The sequence below is a fragment of the Epinephelus moara genome, chromosome 22, assembly GCF_006386435.1.
Source record: "Epinephelus moara isolate mb chromosome 22, YSFRI_EMoa_1.0, whole genome shotgun sequence".
NCBI lineage: Eukaryota > Metazoa > Chordata > Actinopteri > Perciformes > Serranidae > Epinephelus > Epinephelus moara.
The window spans coordinates 22,341,508-22,363,833 of NC_065527.1; the positions used below are offsets into that span (position 1 = coordinate 22,341,508).

At 41.3% G+C, this 22,326-nt stretch overlaps 1 protein-coding gene across 5 annotated transcripts; it reads right to left on the reverse strand.

Annotated features, from left to right (window-relative positions):
- trim46b (tripartite motif containing 46b) lies at window positions 1-21,223 on the reverse strand. Of its 5 annotated transcripts, none has more exons than XM_050034167.1 (12): window positions 20,806-21,223; window positions 15,066-15,327; window positions 14,608-14,797; window positions 13,956-14,154; window positions 12,916-13,062; window positions 11,904-11,999; window positions 10,346-10,599; window positions 9,383-9,504; window positions 8,543-8,881; window positions 5,321-5,550; window positions 3,185-3,252; window positions 1-1,793 (listed from the first exon to the last, which is right to left on the reverse strand). In XM_050034167.1, the coding sequence occupies exons 1-12, from the start codon at window positions 20,884-20,886 to the stop codon at window positions 1,343-1,345; spliced, it is 2,439 nt and encodes an 812-aa protein (XP_049890124.1). In that variant the 5' UTR covers window positions 20,887-21,223; the 3' UTR covers window positions 1-1,342. The 5 variants fall into 5 exon arrangements, 4 of the variants coding, with proteins under 4 accessions (XP_049890124.1, XP_049890122.1, XP_049890125.1 ...); XM_050034165.1 differs by having other exon boundaries at window positions 20,794-21,223; XM_050034168.1 differs by lacking the exon at window positions 20,806-21,223 and adding an exon at window positions 19,943-20,725.
- Window positions 21,224-22,326: the final 1,103 nt, after the last annotated feature.

Below are 22,326 nucleotides of genomic sequence, written 5' to 3' on the forward strand. Positions count from 1 at the left end.
AAAGTAAGAAATCCATAAAAGCAAATCTGTAAGAGTTTTAGGAAGAGATTCGGGAAAGGATGCCAATTTTTAACAGCACATTTCAAAATTTATGTCTGCCAATATCTTATAAAGGAGAACTTTTTTTGTATGAAAAATGGGTATTTTCCAAATAAAACTACTACAAAAGCTGCAATGTGTTGAGATGAGGTTGGGGATATCACTGGTGTTCTGCTATGTCCTGCTGCACCCTAGTGGTGGAATAATGGTGACGCTCCATCCTCTCAGAGAAGTAGGTGATTATGTACGGTTGATAGATTCGAATTAAACAGAAACAACAACAAAAGGAAACAGGAGGTGATTTTGTAATTTAAACAATTTGCATTTATTCAGTGTTTATTTCCTTAATCCATTTTTCTTTTGCAAATATTCTGCCAGCAGGTGAAGTTTACATGGATTTAGCCTGCTAATCATTTCATAAGAAGCACTGCTCATTAACTTACAATCAAGCAAGGTTAAAAAAAACAAACAAAAAAAAAACAATCTAAAGTATTGTTTGCTAGAAAACAACTTTTAACCGTCAGCCAATGAATCAATGCTGTTATCAGTCAAACCACACACGCACCCATGCGCAAAGGGAAGCAAACACACACATGCTCGCACACACACATCTGAGTCATGTATTTGAAATACAAAACAGCAATGCACAAACAAAACCGCGGAAACTAGTGATTAGCTGTGCAGTGGAGGTATAATTGGAGCTTCTAATTACAGTATTGCCTCATTGTTCCTCTCTATCTCTAATTTACCACATTTACATCCCAGAAAAACAATAACTTTGGTTGGGATCATAATGGGTGAATGACTGGAAAGTGTTCAGCGACAGCAAAGAAATCTGTGTGGTTAAACACAAGTTATAGATGCAATAAAATAGACGAGGCCTTTGTCTTTACTCTCATAGTGTTCATATCTCTTAAACATAAGCTCTTAACATTGAGGGCATGAATTAACAGTAAAAGCTTCTACAGCAAGGACGACATTGTATGGTGCTGCATCTACATAAGCTTTATAAATGTATGCAATTTAGCTTGGCTATAAGTGCAAGCATCAAAGATATAATTACATATTAAGTGCTGGATACACCAGACACTACTTAAGCAATAACTCTTGCAAAACTGCATATAACAAAAATGTAAGAAACTTAATTACATTGCATATTTGTTGCTATAGAAACGTTTTCTTATACAAAGAAACTCAAATACAAAACAAAATCGCTGAGATGTCTAACTTTTCGCTCTAGCTGAGTAAATACTTCACAATTACCAATTACATTCCAAATTACCATATGACCTCAGATCAGCTGTCAGTTGTTATTTAAATTAGAGACACGGGGTTGGATGGTTACCCTTCTGACTGGGGTCTGATCCGCATTGCGATTGGCTACCAGCTCCTGCAGCTGCAGCGCCCCACCACCAATGAAACAGAAAGCCGGGCACACAGGGCCGGAGCAATCCACATGACCCTCCCACAGGGGCCGCAGAGAGTGGGCATCGTAGAAGGTGACGCGACCCTTCTCAAAGTCAAGGCACACACCGAGCCGGGGCGGCAGCGGGTAGGTGAGGCCTGCGGGTGAGGAGGGGCCGTTGCCGTTGGTGATGGGGTCTCGGTTACCGTTCCCATGGTTACTGTGGTGGTGGTGGTTGTTGTGCTGGGGCAGGTAGATCTTACCCATCCCCATAGTCAGGAAGCAGAATGGTGGAGCAGAGTCCAGAGCATCCTCCGCTCCGCTGTCATGACCGCTGTCTGGGTCGTAGCTGGAGGGAGACAGCAGTTTGAAAAATGAGAATGTGAACAATTATTATTGTTGAGTCATCTTCTTATTTATAACTTTTATAACATACAGTGGCAGATGAAATATTCAGATCCTTTCGTAAAGTAACAGTGCTAATACGACTGCATTCAAAATCCTATTTAAAGGTCCAGTGTGTAGGATTAAGGGGAATACTGTAGTTCATAACCTGGAGGTCAGGCCTCCTTTAAAGGGTCAGAGGATAATTCTTAGGGGCTGTGAGATGGTTATTAAGGCAGGAAAAAAAAAATACAGATATTTGCGTTCTGTTTTTTTTCCACTTCAGACTGAATCTTTGGGCCTATACTTGCTGTTTACATGAAACCATCGGAAAAGTTTAGAGATGACATGTATTTCTGACGGAGCTGCTAACAACACGGTTGGTTGGTCCACACAAATTTCTCTACCTTTTGGCGGCCACATTTTTTGCCCTTGGAAGCTGCTGAGTGTATGTGTATGAAAGTGTGTGTTAGTGTTCATGCCTATTGACTAAAAGATTGGTTATCAGCCAAAGGACAGCTGATTAAGTATTGATACATACACCGTATGAACCTGTAGTTGAAGGGAGACATCATGGGACTACTGACAAGTGTTAAAGAAGTTGTGTGTGATTGCATGAACACATGGGATGTATGCGCATACATGGTCGCTGCTATTGCGAATTTTCAGTTTCAGTTCAAAAACAAGCTGTGTCACATTTTGTGCCTCTGTCTCTACCTTCAGCCACATTCCCACTTCCTCAAACCCATCCATTGCCATTTTCTCCCCGTCCACCAGATGCCCTCTGACCTTCTCTCCTGTCCCATGGGCTGACCTTCACGCCCACTCACTCACCGGCTTTGTATTTCCCCTTATAAGCCAAGTGGTACACTGCCAGCTTGCTAAATTGCCTCATGGGTTTGCTTGCCAGCCTCTGTCATGTGAAATCTGTTACCTGAGACATGTAATCTTCCTGTTTTTGAACCTTGCCTGATCTATTTGGATTTAGGATTTTTTTTGGATTGCTTGCCCAGTTTTGACCATTGGCTGGCTCGTCTATCTTCAACTCCTTGTACCTTCATCTGGTCAATAAATTTCTGAATTGCCTGCATTGTCTGCATTTGGGTACAATCCCTTTTGCCTCACACTCACCAACTGTGACAAAATTACATTTCATCCAATCTTTTTTATGTAAAACCTTAACCTGAAAAGCAACAAGCAGCTATTACCTAAAAGTTGTAGAGTAAAAACTGGATTTTTGGAGAAATAGACATACCCAAGAAAAATACCTCAAAACTATAAACCGTATAGAGTAAATGTACATAGTTACTCTCCATCTCAGATTACAAACTATCATTTTGTATTCCAGCTACTCACCGGGGACTGGCCATGTCCTGTGGAAGGTGAAACCACTCCTGTAGTTTAGATTCCAGTCCAACTCCCACCTGGTCAAAAAAGAAAAAGCAATCAATTTGTAATGACATAAAAAAAAATTCTCGTAGCAAATTTTCACATCACCGATTGATCTAGTTTTCTCTTTCCTCATTTGATTAGTGTGTGTGAACCAGAAATACAAGCATCTTTACCAGATGGTAGCACTTTCTCTGCTTCTTATTTTCAATACAATCTCAGTAACAAATAGTAGTGATCATCAGCCTCACACCTGTAATCACAGCTGGGGATTTCTTAATTTTTAACAGGGGGGACTGACACTATCCCCATCCCGGCCAATGTCTCACCCTATGATTCAGTGATTCTGGGCCATAAAAAATATTTAACTTTCTGTGCCCTCAGTTTGCATTTACATGGGTATGTTCAGAAGATGCTCTGACATTGCCACTTTTAATAATCGTCAAGGTATCGTAACATATGATGAGACATACTGGTTTTCAACCGCCCGTGGGGAGGGTGAACATGTAAGAGTCTGTCCATTCTTGGTTAAAAGCTCTGTTTTCAATATCAACTTTTTTCTCTTCAGAAAACACCACGTCAAATTACTTTTCTCTGACTCATTTGTGTGTGTGGGTATGTTCTGAATTGAATACTTTTTCTTTTTACTTTTAGTAGGTACTGCATCGGCCCTTATAGGGTATGTACTGGTGCATGCAGTATGCACACAATCGGCATCTACTACTTTCTCATAACACTGTGCCCTTAACTTTGACCAGGTATCTCATATATCCTTTACCTTGTATATAAAACAAAACGCTGTTCACTGAGTTCACCAGAGGCAGAGGTCAAGTTTTAACTTTTAAGTTATCACTGCATACAGTGTAGATTCTGATATATATATATTTTTTCAAAGATATTTTTTGGGCGTTTTTGCCTTTAATTGATAGGACAGCTTAAGCATGAAGGGGGGGGGGAGAGAGAGAGAGGGAAGGACATGCAGCAAAGGTCCACAGGCTGGAGTTGAACCCGGGCCGCTGCGGCAACAGCCTTGTACATGGGGCGCCTGCTCTACCACCACCGACGCCCCTGATTCTGATATATTTACAACAGTTAAATTACATATGCGTTTGTCTGTCATTTTTATTTTTCATAGTTATGTCCTTTTGTTGTTGGTGATCTTCATTATTATTCTGCTCGCTTAAACTATTAATATTCCTGTTATTACCATTCGACTGGTCATCAGTCACTTGAATGTGCTGTCAGCCATCATTGCGACTTCTGCCAACTGTCAATCAGCTGTCAATCAGTTGTCACTTAGCTGTCAACGAGTTGTCTCAAATAGCTGTCAAGCCGTAATCAATGTGACGTATCTTTTGCTATGCAGAGGTCTGTAGATCAGAATAGCCAGAAAAGCATGCTGGCTTGCACACTGCAAAATGCAGTAGAACATCCTGGTAGTTTTGGCTGTATTTGACATACTAGTACTGGGACATACCAAATCTTTTTCTGGTATTCTATATAGTATAGTAGTATGGATATTGGAACGCACAGTGTGTCGCACTCACTCGGTTTGCAATGCTTATCAGAATGCAAAGATTTGATTGGCTATCATCATGTGAGATGATTTGACGAGTGCCTTTGGTTGGTGAGTTTCCTGGCTGCCAAACCAGTATTACAGATGCTGTGCCTGTTATATAAATTATTGCTTGTAGGTTTGGGTCTGGACAGGACAGTGTCTGGGTGGAGAGGGATTGCAGTTTAACAACCAACCACATAACAACCACATTTATACATACTTCTCACATTGCAAAGCTGTTGAAAATCAGCAAAGTATCTCTTTAAATGTGAATATTATCTGGTTTATTTAATCCATCATGAAAGTAAACTGAATATCCTCAAGTTGTGGCAAAACTGACAAAACAGGACATTTGCGGACGTCATCTCAGGCTTTGAAACACTGATTGGCATTTTTCACCATTTTATGACATTTTACAGACCAAACAACTAATCGATTAATTGACAATGAAAATAATTATTAGTTGCAGCCTGAGCATGGTGCACTAATAGTATAAAGTATTCATAAAATAAAATATGTAATATGTACTACTAGAATTCACTCACCTTCACTAGGTAAGACCCAGGCTCCACTGAGCATGCCCAGTAATGCCGTCCCTGTGTAATAGCCACATCCCCCACCAGAAGGTCAGAGGTCAGGTGACAGGAAGTGAGGGCGTGGTCAGCAGCCTGCAGCAGAGAGAGACCAGGGACACTGCGAGCACAACGTTGCTCTTTACTGACCACCAACCGGTCGGCATGGAGACCCCAGCGAGAGTCCAGGTAGAAGTTGAGCACTAGGAGGAGACGGGAAGAGAGGAAACAGCAGAGAAGAGGCAAGGGAGAGGAAAATAAGTACATGTGAGGTTATAGGAAGGACAAAGGGAGAGGTGCATTCAAAACTGACATATAGGAGTTTTAGTAGCAGCAAGAGAAGCTTAGGAGGCGACAGAGGGAAAGTGGTACAGATTTACAGTCAGAAAGCAGCACTGAGAAGAGAAATGAGGAGAATACGAAGCAACTGAGAGGAGAGACGAGAGGGAGAGGAACAGAGAGCAGGCATGCACCTCCTCCCAGCAGCACTGGAAAAGAAAAGGACACTCATCTATAAATTGATGACTCAGGGAGTAAAATACAGAAGGTATCACAAAGAAGCTCTTGCTGTGGGGAGTGCAGATTTTTTCAAAGGAATTACAATTTACAGAGGGAACATGTGCAATAGCAGGGAGGAAAAAACACCCTATGGGGACACAAGGAATTCACCAATCACTCAACTCGACCGCTAAAAAGCCCCGGATCTGGATCCGATCCATGTTGTTAAGCCTCACGTCTTAACAAACTGCAAACCTCACCAGCGCTCGGACATATCCCGTTATAGGAGGTAGAGTGGGAGGCAGAGGGGTGAGTGGGTGTCTAGATGGGGGTGGAAGAACAGAGGATGCATGGGATGACCACAAAGAGAAAGAGGAGAAGAGTATGGGGGCTGAGAGGGGTGGTCAAGAGATATGAATGCACTTCTTACGTTTGGTAGGAGGTATGTAGGTTGGCAGCGTGGAAGTAGCGCAGGAGAGGATGACAAGTACAGAGCTGTGAAATGGAAATAATACATGAGAGAAAGATGAAGTAATAAAGTGAAGATGTGATGAAAGTGGAGAAAGTGGTGAAGAAAAAATTGGGAATAAAAGAAGATGGGAATGGGCAGAAAAGAAAGAGAATGAATTATTAACCGCTCATCATGGTAACCATCACGTATGCTTTTAAATAATAGCATGTGTGAAGAGATGAATGGCTCCTGGGTGACAGCAACTACAGCCTGCTGTGTGGATATAATGAGATTTTTTTTTGTAGCTGTCACACATGTGTCACTGATTTAAATGGCTCTAAGACATTAACCAAAAATAGTAGAAAGGCATAGTTGGGTGGAGGACATGTATAAAAGAAACGTTCTGGACACTTAATGCAGGCGGGGATGATGCTTCTGACATCCTCTTCTTTAGCACAGAACAAGTTAAAGGAATACTTCACCCACAAAGTGACCATTGTTATAGGAGTTACTCATCCCATGTTGACTTTATGGCATACTTTCTTGGTAAACAAAGAATCCAAAAACAGAAAATCAAGGGCAAAACTATCCCTTTACAAACTCTCACACAATTCGTGCACTATAATCCAAGTCTCATTTATCCAGCTCTGTCCTCAGTATATGATATAAATATATTATATAAATAAAGTATATTATACATTACAAGTTATCCACATTCAAAAGAAATAAATTACTTCACAACATTACTGTCTGTACTGAGTAATGCAGTACTGATTACAAGACAATTGTGTTTGTGTCAGAGGGCCATGAGCACAGAAAGCTCCAGTTCAATGCAGTTCATTACAAATCCAGTGGTGGGCAGTATTGTACAGGCTCTACTCCAGAGAGCAGCTCTGGCCCATTGATGCTTTCACATGCAGTGGTTAACACCGTGTATTGTAATATCACCTGCTTCTGTTAATAATAGTGTGATGATATAGAGCAATTAAATGGTTTCTAAGAAATGGGATGAGCAGCCAGATAAAAGATCAAAGTCTGATAAACAATGAGACAGGAATCAGTATTTCTACTTGTAAGCTTATTATATGAAACACAGTAGACAAATACTGAGTTAAGCACAACAAGCGGATTGGCGTGCGAGTCAGTCAAGTGCAAATGAAGACCCATCTTCATGTTCCCAATGTGCCCATCAGCTACAACAACTGACCAGAGTGGGAGTTGCGTATAAGAAGGGGACGTGTGTCGGCCTTGCTCTGCAGTTGTATGGCATGTAAATGGAAACACATCCAACATGCTAACAGACATTCAACAGCATCATGCTTTTCAGCAGCCTTTAGATGCCAAAGCAAAGCGGGATACATTAAAGATGCTGGAGGCATTACCGAGATGTGCCGATAACCGGCATCCTTGTATGATGTATCTAAAACCCTTGGGGGATATTTTTGCTGGTGGCACACACTGGCAGAAGTGGCACAGTGATGACGAATAAAACATTAAATAAAGAAATAGGCCTACTTTATTTTGGGTGGTAACACATAACGGGACATAGTAGATGTAATAATTTTACCTAAAATCATATTTGTAACACGCTATATGACTTTGTTACTGCTAAACTGTAATATATTACTGTAACATGTTTCTTTTGTAAGCAGAAGTGTTTTAAATACTAAGGTTTTAGCAAAAACTGTAAGAATATCAGCCTTTTTCTTAGATTCTTCTTTCTCCATGGAGGCATGCAAAAAAAAGCTTTCTTCATCCATTCAGCGTAACATGGGGTGAGTAATGCTTTGCAGATAAAGTATTCCTTTAAAGGATAATCCCAGTTTAATGCTAGTTAAGTCTTATTTTCATAGATTTGGCCATCTTTCCTCACAGTAAAGATAAGATTGTAATCACAAAGTTCATTGTTGAGATCTGGGGAAAAAAAGTCCAATGAGGCATGTTTCTGATGAGGTCATTTCTGCGAGGGTACGATGATGTACATTTTTGTGATCACCACCTTCGTAAACCTCAAAAACTGCTATCTACTATCTTGATAATGCTCAAACACACCTTATAATCTGTTTGTTCCTAAAGATCTACTCCCTAACTTTGTTATATCGCCCTCAAATTCCACAGAATTACCAAACCAGGGCAGAGTTTGACACCTTTTTACACTTTTGAGTGCAGTCTCCCTGTAGCAAAGTCAAAGTGTCTCTGTTAACTTGTTACTGGGGACAGCCAAAAAGCTGTGTGTGTGCTCTTACCTGGTGCGGGCGGGGTGTGCAGGTACACCTCCTCACTGTACTCCCCGTAGCCCGCCTTGTTGCAGCCTCTCACCCGCAGCACGTACACGCTATCCATCTCCAACCTGTCAATAACAGCGCTGGTCCCACTCACTTCATCCAATCGCTGCCAGCCCCAACGAGCGGCAGCCAATCCTCCTCTGATCCCGCCTCTAGAGGCTCCTCCTGGCACCACACCCCGACGGCGATACTCAACAGAGAAGTGCCAAGCGGGTGCAGACTCTTGGGGCAGTCGCCAGCACAGGAAGAGTTGGTCGTAGGCCAGGGTGCGCTGGGTATCGATCACTGGAGCCAGGGGAGCTGAGACAAACAGGGTTTTAATGTACATGAATAAGCAAAATTCAGGAGTTCACCATGTTATAATTGTACTAACACCTTCACCTCCATTACTGGCTAACATTCACTTACGAATATTTTATGGTATATCTGCTTCATTCAGGCCCGCATGAAGTGCGCCAAGCTTTGAAGCCAGTTTTCATAGTGGCCAAACAGTGGAATTACTACTTCGAACTCATCACATGATGCCACTGGGCCCAAAAAGATTTTTTAAGTGCAGACTTCCCTCTTCTCAGCCGAGGGAAGTCTTTAGTGCGCTTGCTCCATGGGCCCAATGACATGATGTGGAAGCGGTGCTGATCATGGTAATGTGGTAATTTTAGATACGGCAGATGAACAACTTTGGCTTCATGCGCCACTGAGCAACTTTCATAGAAATAAACAGTGTCCCTCCGCCCTTATCGCGTTCCCCTCCACTATCTCCACTCCAACCCTTTCCCTTCCTCCCATAACTCCCCTTCTCACCCTGGATGAAGTTCAACTCTGTCAGGAGTTTGAGTTCTTTGGAGACGTCCAGCTGGAAGTGTCTGAAGGATGGATCAGCAGCCAGAGTGAAATGCTGCAGATTCTCAATTGCTGTGCTGAACCTGGTGCAGTAAAAAGACAAGGGAAAGAAACGTTAGGGGAATAAAGGGGGAGCAGCGTTTACAGGATGCCTCCATCTAGATGGGTGGGAGGGTTAGGCAGACTGATAAGGAAAGACGGGGGGGGGTGCATGATAATTCTGCCCAGTTCAGACCACAGATTTGCGACGAGACAAGCTTACACTTGCAATAACTTGCAACGCGCCGGTCTGCGGCTTCTTAAAACCTGCCATTTTACACCAATGTGACGAGATGAGACGGTGTATTGTTTCCATAGCAACATCTGTACGTCTGCTCTGATTTCCAATTTTTAGGTTTATTTTGAAGCTGAATACAATTTGTAGCTCATTTAATATGAATAAGGACAGAAACAGTGAGATACTTGCTGAAGTTGGCAAAAACATAATAAAACAACCTAAACTTCAGATGGATTGTATTCATAATTAATATGCCACAATAATTATAAATAACCAGCACAGATTATCTGTCAATAAATATATATATATGTGTGTGACTGTTGTCAGAGAATGCCGCAGCAAGCAAACACGCCATCTGTGGACAGTTTGTAACTTACTTGGCCAGCTGTCTTAGATGTAAGTCAATTTTCGGTTGAAACAGGTGATGTTGTGAAACAACTGGGCACTGTAGTTTTTAGCAAATGTTACTTAAACAGAAGTGTGCATTTCTTGGGGGCTATATTCAGATGCGGATTAATACACATTTGGTGAAACCTGTTCTCATGACAAAAAGTCCCACAAGCAAACTAAGCAAGACAGGCAGAACAACGATAAGATCAATCAGGTCTCTGATAGAGCTCGATGCCAAAGATAAACAATAGGCAAACCTGTTATGAGTCTGGCGAGCAGCCTGCACAAAGCAGGGTTGGTCGGTTTCTTTCAACAGCTCCTGGGTAAACGCCATGAGCCCTGCATGTTCCATCAAACCCCGTCTCTCCGCCACTTGAGCAGCCAACGCCTCGCCTCGTTTTTTTCGCGCCGCCTCCAGAGCCTGGGTGAGCGAAGCGTGACGCTCGGCGAGAGCAGCCGTCAGATCCCTGATGCTCTGAGCCAGCTGCTCTCTGGCCGACACACTATTTACCTGGTGATAAAAAACACAGACAGACAACTTCAAACATTTGGAAACATCCAGCTGATGCTAGCCTGTAAGTAAGTTGAATCAGAAGGCCTTTCATCCAAACAGTTTTGCCGCAACATTCAAAGTACAATTGAGCCTGTAAATGAGCCTGTGTCTTTGCATGTCGCAGATTCCAATAAGAGTAACATAATGGACAGATTACTGCTGTGCACTCCATAACATTAGGATATATTACAGTTTGTCAGCTGGTTTGTACTAATTTCTTTATCTGCACAGAATAAATCTTAAAAAAATGCGGCTTTAACCTTTCAAACACATTTAAACCTCTGCAAACATCTCCGATACTCAACAAGACTTGTTCTACATGGCTGCACCTTGTTGCAGTACGAACAGACAGTACTGTGTAAAAGTTGGATGCTGAGGTAGACTGTTGTAGCTCTTTATGGAATGAGTCAGATCGCTTTAATAGGACGTAAAAAAAAAAAATTCGTTTTTTAAGCCACACAGTTACGTCACACGCACTTCCCCACCCATTCACACCATGGTTACATTTTGCGACCATGGAGCACCACTACTTGCAAATATTGTTAATATATGAACTGAAGAGTGGTTAGTTTGTTTCCCGCCCTCCGTGTATAACGGTGTCCCTGAAATGGTTTAACTGTGTCTAACTGCTGACAGGAAGCTTCAAATTCAAAGCAGAAACATCAACACTGCCGGCCCAAGATAAGCTGGGTGCTTCAGAATAAAAGCACCAGTGGTTCCACTTCGATTTATTTCATTGTTAGCGTACTTTACTAACTTTTGTCTAACAGTACGTCATTGAACTTTGTTGGAACCATACTTGATTTGACTTTACTATAACAATACTTTAATGTTATCATAATAGTACTTTAGTCAACTTTATTATAACAGTGCTTTATTTAACTTAATTATAACAGTAGTCAGTTTCATTGTAAGTACATAATGTGATCAATGCAATAATAAAGATTTAAAATTCCCTATATATAATTACAGCTACATATGTGTTATAAACAATATTAATTGTATTTATACTGCGTACAAATGCTAAATATGGGAATGTTTTCAGCAAATTTCTAACAGTAATCTTTTAAGTCAACTTTCCACAGTTGTGAGTTTACAAAGTAAAGTGTGAGCAAACATGAGTTGGCTGTCTGTCAAGGAAGCTGCTAAAAAATGAAAAGAAAATCAACCGACAGAAACCTCAACAGTTTTATGGTTTTTTGTTGCTGACTGGTGTTAATTCCATGTTCAGCAACATTTTGTCAGCCCAAAGTATTAATCACCTCAGTCTGAGTGATGGAACTCTCCAGCTGGGTAATCTGAGCCAGAACTGTGTCCTGGTTGGACAGAATGTAGTTCATCTCCTTCGTAATCTTCTCCTGTCAAACAAACAGCAGAAACACAACATACACACAACGAGCGCCAGGCGGCTTAATTGTTACACACAGCCTCTACATTACTACACCACTGTATGCTGCTTGTCTCTGATACACTGAAAGCTGCTTTTTAACATTTTGAAATAAGGCATGTTTTCAATGTCACTGCATCAGTTCACTATATAAAATATCAAAATGTAGCACAGCAATTAAACTTTAAGTGCTACAGAAGCAAATATCAAGCATGCATACTGCTGAATAAACACAATCTAATTAAAAAATTGAGATATTGTCTTTTACTAACATAAAACTATAACTGTAAATAATGTAAACCCACTAATGTATGTAGCTTTGAATGATAAGCATGAAACAAAGATTTTGGTTTAAAAAATGATCATTTGTATGTTGGGATTTAAAGGCCCAGTGTTTAGGATTTAGGGGGATGCACTGGCAGAAATATCTACGGAGGGAGCTGGTTCTTGTCCATTGAGATCGGTATAGTCCTACAGTAGCTCAGAATGGACAAACCAAACGGTGGCCACTGTAGTTTGCAGCCCCTCTGTGACAAGCAGCATAAAAATAAAAAAAAAACACTGATTATTTTTAAAATGTGAAACTGCTTTATTCAGTGTTTTTGCCACTTTAAATCACTGGGTCTGTGTGTTTTGGAGAGGAGGAGACCTCTGTGGATAATTCAGCTCCCTCTTAAAAAAACCCTGAATGATGAGCACTGAAGGAATTCTGACCCGGAGAAGTTTCAGTTGTGATCTGCAATTCTCACCACTAGATGACACTAAACCCCCGAAATCTTACACACTATTCCTTTAAATTTTAAGTGTACCTTGGAGAGCTATTCTGTGTATTGAACCTTTCATTTTGAAGGACATTTAGAGAAACCCAGTCAGATTCAGAGTCGTACCTTCAGGGCTTGGTATGCGTGGGCCACTGGCAGGATTTTGTGTCCGGTGTGGATGCGACGCAGTTTGCAGAGAGGGCAGAGCAGCCGCTGACAGGACCTACAATAAAACTGTAGCTTTTCCTGGTCATGTTCTGGGCAGGTCAGAACCTGAGGACAAGAGCCAAATTAAATAGATATAGATCTTGAATAATGTGGCCCAGATCTGATCTAAGAATATCAGAATCGCAATGTTAGTTTTGCATACAAGGACCACTGTCTAATGATGAACCCTTTAAAGGGCTTTACAGGTTGAAACAAATGTTTTTTTTATGTTAAATGCATATTTTCCGAAGCTTTATTGATCAGTTTTAAGCCATTAGCTGGGAAGCAAATGGACCAAATACATCTATTAACAGCTTCATACATTAAACACTTAAAAGTTAATTCTCATCTATAAGTACACTTTCTTAATAGCTTACTGTTTTTTACAGCTGCATTAGAGAGTGAGATATCCATGAATATTTATTAAAACATTACTAACATTTATAAGTGCATTATTAACTCATAGAAAGGATCACAACACAATCAAGGAAATGTTTTCACAACCTAGCAACCTCAAAGTTGTTTTATAATTGGCTTATAATAACTACTAACTAAAACAATACCTGCATTCGATCCTTTTTTTACCCAGATATATAAAAAAAAAAAGACTATTTACATGGAAAATCCTAAATCCTAAAGATGCCACCAAAATATTAAAAAGTAGGCTATACTACACAACACACCTGTGACATCTGATAAAAGTAAATGCACAAAATGTGGAGGGATTATTTCAGACGAGGTATACTGTTGGTAACTGCATCATGTTAAGGGTACTGATGTACGGTTACAGGTATTGTACCTTTTTAAAAATTCAAAGTAACAAGGCATGACTACTTAATTTACAAATGGTCATTTACTGTGTGAGGTATTCCTTTAATCTTTGTCAATATAATATGGTGAAGTTTGCAATATCTTATTATTACATTTGTAAATAGATAGAAAGTTTCCCAATGTCTCACCTTTGGTCTGAAGTTGAGTGTAGGCTGGATATGTTCATGTTGTGCCCGTGGCGTCCCCCACGGGTGATACAGCTTGAAACACTCGTTACAAAAATTGGCCCTGCAGTCAGCGCAGCCCTTGGTGGCCTCCAGAGCTTGAGGAGGCTTACAAAACTGACACATGACAGCCACACTGCCCAGACTCACTGTGTGTCTGTACCTGGAGGGGGTGGGGAGGGAATCATGGACAAGAGCAAAATTCTAATCAGATACAAATGACTTTTGTGAAAACTTCTAAAATGAGAGGGTAAAAGGCCAATTGTGAGAGAGTGAGACAAACAGTATTGAATAAGTGATAAATTGAGCACAAAGCCACTGGACTATGGAGGCACACAGTCAGCTGTAGTAGCTACAGTGTGTTGCAGTGCACACTCTGCAGGATTCTTCAACAGCTTAGTTGCTGCTGCAATCAAAATTGGACATGTTCCCACACCTTCTGTTCCTTCTGTGTGTGTGTGTGTGTGTGTGTGTGTGTGTGTGTGTGTGTGTGTGTGTGTGTGTNGTGTGTGTGTGTGTGTGTGTGTGTGTGTGTGTGTGTGTGTGTGTGTGTGTGTGTGTGTGTGTGTGTGTGTGTGTGTGTGTGTGTGTGTGTGAGAGTGAGTGTGGTACCTACCTCTCCACTATACGCTCCAGGGTGAGGTTGCGCAGACATTCAGTGAGGCCCTTCTCTCCCAGCTCCACATCTCGGCCACAGGGGACACAAGGGAACATCATTACCAGAGGCGGGCCCTCCTTGCGGCGTCGCCCTGGATACGTCCCATATCCTGGAGACCGGGGCATAGATGGCGACGGTGGGTGGGGACCTAAAACCAAGAAGAAAAGCCAGTTACGAACAGAGGGAGACAGAAAACAGAAGGATCTCTTCTCTGAACATAAATACTGCATGATGAAATCAATGGGAGGTTTAGGAGTAATCACAAGATTTACATGTCAAAATGAAATCCAAAACACTCACATCAAAAAGCCTCCAAGCGATCTTTAAAGAAGAATCTTTTATCCACACAAAACATAGATATCCCCCTCGACAGATTAAATTGATAGCATCTATTGAATTAAAGAAGTATTCCAAACCTGCCCGCAGCACGCGGTCAATAGGTCGCTGCTCTGCTTTGGGTGTAGGCCTTCGGGCCTGACGAGGTGAGCGGGTGTTGGGTGTGGAGGCTGGGGAGTTCGGCTCCGGGGGAAGATCTGGAGGTGGGTAGCCATTTGCCACTAAGACCTCTGATGCGCACATGAGGCAGACACTGTGCTGGCATGGCAGGACCACGGGCTGTTTGACTATGTCCTTACACACAGGGCAATGCAGCTCATGCTCCAGGCTCTTCATGTTAGACTGTCAGAAGCAGAGAAGTGAGGGGTTATGATCTGCACATGAAAGAGTATGTAATACACAGAGAGGAATAACTGGAAAAGCTCAGTGTTTGTGAACATGAGTTACTCTTCCTCAAACAATAAAGTATGTCATATCATACCATATCGGATCGGATCGTATCATATCGTATTGTATCATATCATATCATATCGTATCATATCATATCGTATCGTATCATATCATATCATATCATATCGTAAGCCTGAAACCAGAGAAGTCTCAAACTTGTGATGCCATCAAGTGTAAAGTCTGGAGCTGCTTAACAGAAAATGACTGGAAGCCTGATTTTGTGGACTCATAGAATGTTTGTTTTCTTTTTTATTCCCAGACGAGCTATATTCTATTGTAATTTTTGCAGTTCTGAAACAGAAAATATACCCACATACTCAGAACACCCCCTGGCTGCTCTCAGTGCCAACTAGAACCTCTTTCTCAATTCATTGTCTACAGAGCAGCTTCAGACTTTGTATCCTATCTCATCACCAATTTGAGTTTTAGCACTCCAGTTTTTGGAGTAGTTCATTTTTACTAATATTTTTGGACTGTCTTAGACCATAGGAATGACTTGTGAATTTTGAAAGTGGGCATAGGTCCCCTTTAAGGTGATTAAAGGAAAGTAAAACAGGTAGGCAGATAGGCAATAGGCTTCCAAGACCTCACCTTTTTTATTTTATTTATTTTATTTTTTTTTGGAAAACCTTTTTTTAATTTCAAAAATTGCCAAAGCTTTGCTTTCAAATGTCACATTTTGTCTGAGTACAAGTAGTCGTACAAGACCAGATCTAAAATTTGAAGCATTTTAATTGCTATTTGATACTATATTCATGTGGTGTCGAATGATCAAAAATTTTGGGACATGATTTTCCAAGTTGACATTATGTTACACAGAAACATTGCAGATTAAAGTAAATGTTTGGTTGGTATAAAAAAAACAAAAAAAACATTTTGATTAATTAATTTAGGTATTGTATATCAATTTTTGCACACATGTATTGCAATATCGCATTAGGTTGTAACCGTTAGTTGTTGTCCATGTAGAGTGACCTACATTAAACAGAAAAGTTATTTATTTACATTAAACGTAATAACAAGTCAGATAAAGCAATATTGTTGTGGTTTAAGGGGATGTATTGGTGCAGCAACAGGTCTGGCATAAAATGACTTTGTAGGCTAATATAAAGCTTCACCATACTTGGATAGCGACATGAATCTTAACCTTATATACTCTGAGCATTAAAATAGGGAGCATGTGAATGCAGCATAAATCAGAAAATGTCTGATAAAAGCATAAGTGAGAAAGATTATGAATCTGTCTGAAGCCAGTTTTCTGTACTTGAAAGTTTTTGATACCAGTGTTATGGACACATTTCAGTCTGTACCACGGAGGAGGTACAGCATCATAGAAGATAAGGAGACTGAACTGAAAGAGAGAGAGACATGTGACATAAGGCATCATTCTTGTTAAATATATATAAAGACCAGACATTAATTATTCAACCACTGCACAGAGTGCATCCCTTATATTGCTGCCCTGCATATGAACATGGGCTCTTTAGCCAGAAGTCTCATTATGCTTTTGTAATACCAGGAGACGGCACTGTCTCCTAGATATTATATTTACATACAACCAATATGAAACAGCAAATATAGTTTGAGGGAAATGTGATGCTGAGCAAATTATGTTTTCTGTTAAAACATCATGTTGCTAATTAACAAATCTGGCAAGTCGCGAAATGTTGATTCTGAACGTCTCAGCAAAGTGTTCACTGACAATGTATTTCACAACCTTTCAATACAGTATCCACTTGACTACATTATTATTCTTTTTATTAAAATGTAACCAAACTTTACGATCTTTCCCCGACCTTACCCAAAGTGCTTTTGATGCCCAAACCTAAGACAGTGAAAACCCAAAGTTCTGGTATTAAGGTCAAACGTGTTCTCATCCATACTCATCAGCTACTACCACTTTGAGGTCCACTGACAAAACGGCTGTATTCGAGGACTCAGGAGTGAGAACGGGCTGGCTCTTTATACTATGGTCGTTGCCCACAGTGTCAGAAACAGCCGACGCCCAGCAGCACGCATCATACCGCTGCAAAGGGTGTCTCTGTGCGTCAGGCTGCAAGGTCCTGCAATTTGTACTTCCATCATCTTCCACAACCACCTCCTTCCAAAGCACATACTGAACATGTATGTAGTAATTCTGATTATGTTGCCGGATCAACGCAATCAAGAAAGCAGTTTAGTAACATAGAAACATAAATTCTAGGAGAGGGTAGCATGAGGTGGTCCAGCATTTTTCTATCTTCATGTCATGTTTTATACCCAGCACTTTAGGGGTACATGGTACAGAGTGGAACAGGACATAAAATACAGTGCATCATTTGCACAATTAAAGTGTTCAGCAAACATTTTACTTTTCAGGTCATTTAATCCATGTCACCACACCGTCTATAGCTTATTGGATTTGTTTCTTTGTATTTCGAGGAGTGCTACACTAGAATACTTCTGTGCTGAACCAGCACCTTCAGTGTAACTACCGTGGTCAGTGGTGGGGATGGTGGGGGTGTGTGAGAAAGCTGCACCTCTGGGGCCGTTAGTGTGTCATAGTCCTGCTCAAGGACATGGATTCGACAGAAAAGGACACACTGGCTGTTGCAGGAACCCGCACAGACTTCACAGCTACAGTCAGTCTGACCTCATAAATACTGACACAGCTGAAGGGACCTGTTTCTTTATCCATTTTCCTGTGTGTGATAATTACTCTCTACACTCTATATTATTTTGCTAGTCAGTATGGCCTGCTTTCTCTTGCTTTACAGATGCCCTTGACACACAACCTCAACCTACACCCCAAACTGTTGCAGGGCCAGCGGCAGTACGTCTCCATCACTGACACTGTGGTTTAACTTCAAAACCAGGACAAGACCAACTGACTGATTGTGCTGCATAGGGGGTTTGGGGATTTTGTCACTGTGATGTGATGAGATGCAGCATTGCCATGGCTCGTCACAGCACACCAGAAACCACTGTTCAAATCACAGATTATGGGGATGTGGATGCAGCATCAATAGGGATAATGTACAGTGGATCACATACAGCAAATCCCTGCATGCCCACTTCGTTTTAAGAAGGCTAGAGACATTAAAGGGATAGTTCAGAGTTTTTGAAGTGGGCTTATATGGGGCACTTATCCATAGTATTATAGTAGCATTAAACAGTAGATGTCAGTTGACACGCCTCCAGTTTGGAGAAGCAGGCAGGAGTCTGATGTGGAAGCTAAGCAATGTACTGCTGTGGAGGGGTCAGCAACATTTTAACCATCTAAAGAAAGTCCCACCCAAAAAAATCAGTATCAGTTCTAGTGTACACTATATTCATATATATTTAATGCTTTACCTTAATGTCAGACAGTGATTTCTAACGGGATTATGATGCTGTTACATCGCTCTCTTCAAAGCCAGACTACACTGAGGAAAAACAGTAATTTAACATTGCTGAACACGTAGCTGCTGGTCTACTGCTGCCTCGATCAGTGAGTTAGTGAGTTTTATTGTGGGACTTTGGCGCTTAAAAACGGTTAGATCGGATTCACCAAAGTCACACAATAACGCAAACTATCTAACTGCTTGAAGCGGTGGTGGACCAGCAGCTCCCGTGTTCAACTAACAGGCTGTCTGGTGCACAGGTTAAGTGGTGAAAATACTCTAAATATAGTGTACACTTAAACTGATATTGATTTTTTTTTTGTGTCTTTCAGTGTCTAAAATACATTTTGTTCTGACTCCCATCCACAGCAGTGCATTGCCTCGCTTTAGTGTCGCACTCCAGCAGCCTTCTCCAAACTGGGGGCGCACCGACTGACTGTATGTAATATACTGGCTATGGATAAGTACCCCATACACCCACACTTCAAATCATGTAAACTATCCCTTCAACATTAGAATACACCCGGTGAGCTGTCTTCTGCTGTGGCACAGCCATACCACTTGGACAAACCACACAGCACTGCAGTAACACCAGAACCAGTAGAAATAAAAATGTGTTATTTATGATTATGATATATTTGCTAATGATTGTTTCAGACAGCAGTGCATGGTTGCCTGTCATGCTGTAGTTTGTTTATATAGAATTTCTTTATCAATACATTAGGGGACATTTTTAGCATATCTGAATACTGTAGGGGATGTGTCGTCGCCCCCCTTACAATACATCATAATTACTGCCTTGGATGAAAGGAAGATGATCCCAGCTCCCAGCTAGGCTGCAGCGAGGGAAAAAACTACCAGCTCCATGCTGAAGCGTTACATTGGTTTAAATGGATGAATCAAAATAACCTACTTTCTCTCTCAGTCCACTTCAGTGTCTCTGTGTCATTCTCCAATGTCAACTCCGGCCTGCCTTTCTCTCCTCGTCTAGCAATTCAGCCAATCGCAATTACAGGCTATTGCAATCTCAGCAGGCGACACACTGTGGGCCTGTTGGATTCATCTCCAATTGATAGTGTGCGCTGCTAATGCTGAGCCCGGCGCGGTGAAGGCGTAAAACAGTCGATGCGACAGCGCATCCTTACCTTCACCTGGAACCTAGGCGCCATGGCAGTAGACTACGTGTATATTTCCAGCATCAGGACAGCGATGCCTCTTGAAAAGAGGGGAGGGGTTTGATGCATCACATCGCGAGCAATGAGCCCTCCGCACCGGTGAGATGGAGTCAATGGCGGTCGGCTCAACAGCACCAAAGGATGCTGTGCGTTATTTCCTGACCTGTCTTAATGTGGTATGCTCTCTAACACGTGCACGATTCCACCATGGTCTGTTGTAACCATCTTTGCAAACGTGTTCAACCTTCTGACGGCCGATGCTACAAGCAGCACCCACACACACTTCTTTTTTCCCCTTGCCTCAGCAGCAGCCGGAGCTCCTGCATCCCGTCTCCATGGAAACGACCATCCCGTGAGCCCCCCCCAAAAAAAGAAACTTGTCCTTTCAGTCTGCACCCATACCGTTTTGTCACTCGATAATGTTTGAAACATCCTCGTATCTAATTATAGACAGAACAGATTTTCTTCCAGTTGTGAGGAGGAATTTAGAGTCTGGTGCACCGAGGACCTCCATTAACGTCGCTTGCAGCATCAAGGAAACATAACGAACGATACAGCTGAGACTCTGGGGTATATTAGCCTATTTTAACAATTAATTTAGTTTATTTTAACAACAGTAGTCCTGGGTGCAGAAAACATCTGAGGGCCTTTTTCACAGAAACGGTGAAACATGGAGGCGAGACGTCCAAGGCGTCAATTCGATTCTCCATTTAAACATACAGGCTGTTCTCGAATAAGATTTTTTAATGACCCTAGTTCGACAAAAAAAAAACAACAAAAAAAACATCCAGACATACACACATACACAAATATATACTCACACTGATACGAACCAATGCTTCCATCGTTGATGTGGCTGTTTTTAGATCCATCTCTGCCATTTTAAGAAAAAAGCTACCTCCTGGTTTCATCATCTGGATATAAACCGTGATGTATCTAGGCCATACACCCGATGGTACATATCCAAAACTCTGCTGGAAATTAAAATCTTTGCCGGTTTACCGTGTGGTATGCTGAATTCTTCCTCTTTTATGGTTTTTCAAAAGACACTCGATCTGGACATTTTTACGCACGTGAAACAAAAGCCAAGGCTGAAGAGCATCACCGTCTGAATATATACATTTTTAAAAAAATGAAGAAACCGATTTCTAAATTTGTTGTTAACGTTAGTGTATATCCCCACTAACAGATGCCTGTGGCTTTATTCCTCACCCAGACATCCCGCCCCCCACCCTTCCCATCCCGCACCGGATGCCTTCAAATGATGGCACACAGTAGGGTGGATGGCTTGATGTCATAGGAGGGGAAAGAACGGTCTGAATCTAAGCTGCAATTATAATATATAAATATTTTGTCAGGGATATATCTCCCTAATATTCAGATATGCTCAAAATCTGCTATACAGGTTGACAGGTTTTTATTGATCAGGATACTTTATTATGTGTTTCTTTTTTCCATCCATTACAATTGATGAAGAATTATGATGCAGATATTACCTAATAGAAAAAATGACAATACTTTTTTTTAACATATTTAACAAAAAGCATGACATTATTTCTTTTTCATGAATGGTTAACTAACATCAATGAATAGAGTGACGTTTTAACTGGGTTAACTGTAAACACAGAGTGTCACTGGGATTACCTGTGATGTTCTGTCGGCTGTCGAAGAAGTATTCAGTTCCTTTACTTATTTAGTGCAGGCCTTCACATGCAGAATGGCTCCTTTTAAAGTTTTATGTTATATTACATTATTTGAATATTACTAATGATCATAGGAAGATTATGAGACAATGGGCCCTGTAGTACTGATATGCAAAAGGACCCACCACCTCTCCTGCACAGGAGCAAGACAAAGACACCATGTAGTGATTTTGCCTCTTTTTCTTGTTGTGGTTATGTGTCTCTTTGGGGGTTGTGTGTGTGTGTGTGTGTGTGTGTGTGTGTGTGTATGTGTCATTTTGTGTCTCTTGGTTGTTTTGCCAATTTTGTAGTTAATTTGTGTCTTGCAGTTCCTTTGCATCTGTTTGTGATGTTTTTGTGTCTTTTTGTTGTAATCTCATGTCTCTTTCTGGTTTTTGTGACATTTTGCAAATGAAGTCCAGGGGGCCCCCTGACTCTTTGGGCCCCTGTTTGGTAGTCCATCTGTGCTAATGATGCAATAACGACGATAGACGTGGGGCTAATTTTCCCAAAGTTTTAAAATGGTATGTAGTTTAAAGCTACTCTAACCTTTCCTGCATTTCACACAGCACTTAGAAAAAATTTGAACAGGTGAATAGGTGTTGGCAAGGTAACGTTAGATACACGGAAGAGGACAGCGAGCGTAACGTTACAACCAAGACAGTCAAACGC

Excerpts from the sequence above, each read along its gene's own strand:
- trim46b (XM_050034165.1), bottom strand. The coding sequence starts at position 20,886 with ATGATGAAACCAGGAGGTAGCTTTTTTCTTAAAATGGCAGAGATGGAT. Across the intron at positions 14,155-14,607 it reads CTGGAGCGTATAGTGGAGAG|GTACAGACACACAGTGAGTC; the intron begins GTAGGTACCACA and ends CACCCCCTCCAG. Across the intron at positions 9,505-10,345 it reads GCTCGCCAGACTCATAACAG|GTTCAGCACAGCAATTGAGA; the intron begins GTTTGCCTATTG and ends TTACTGCACCAG.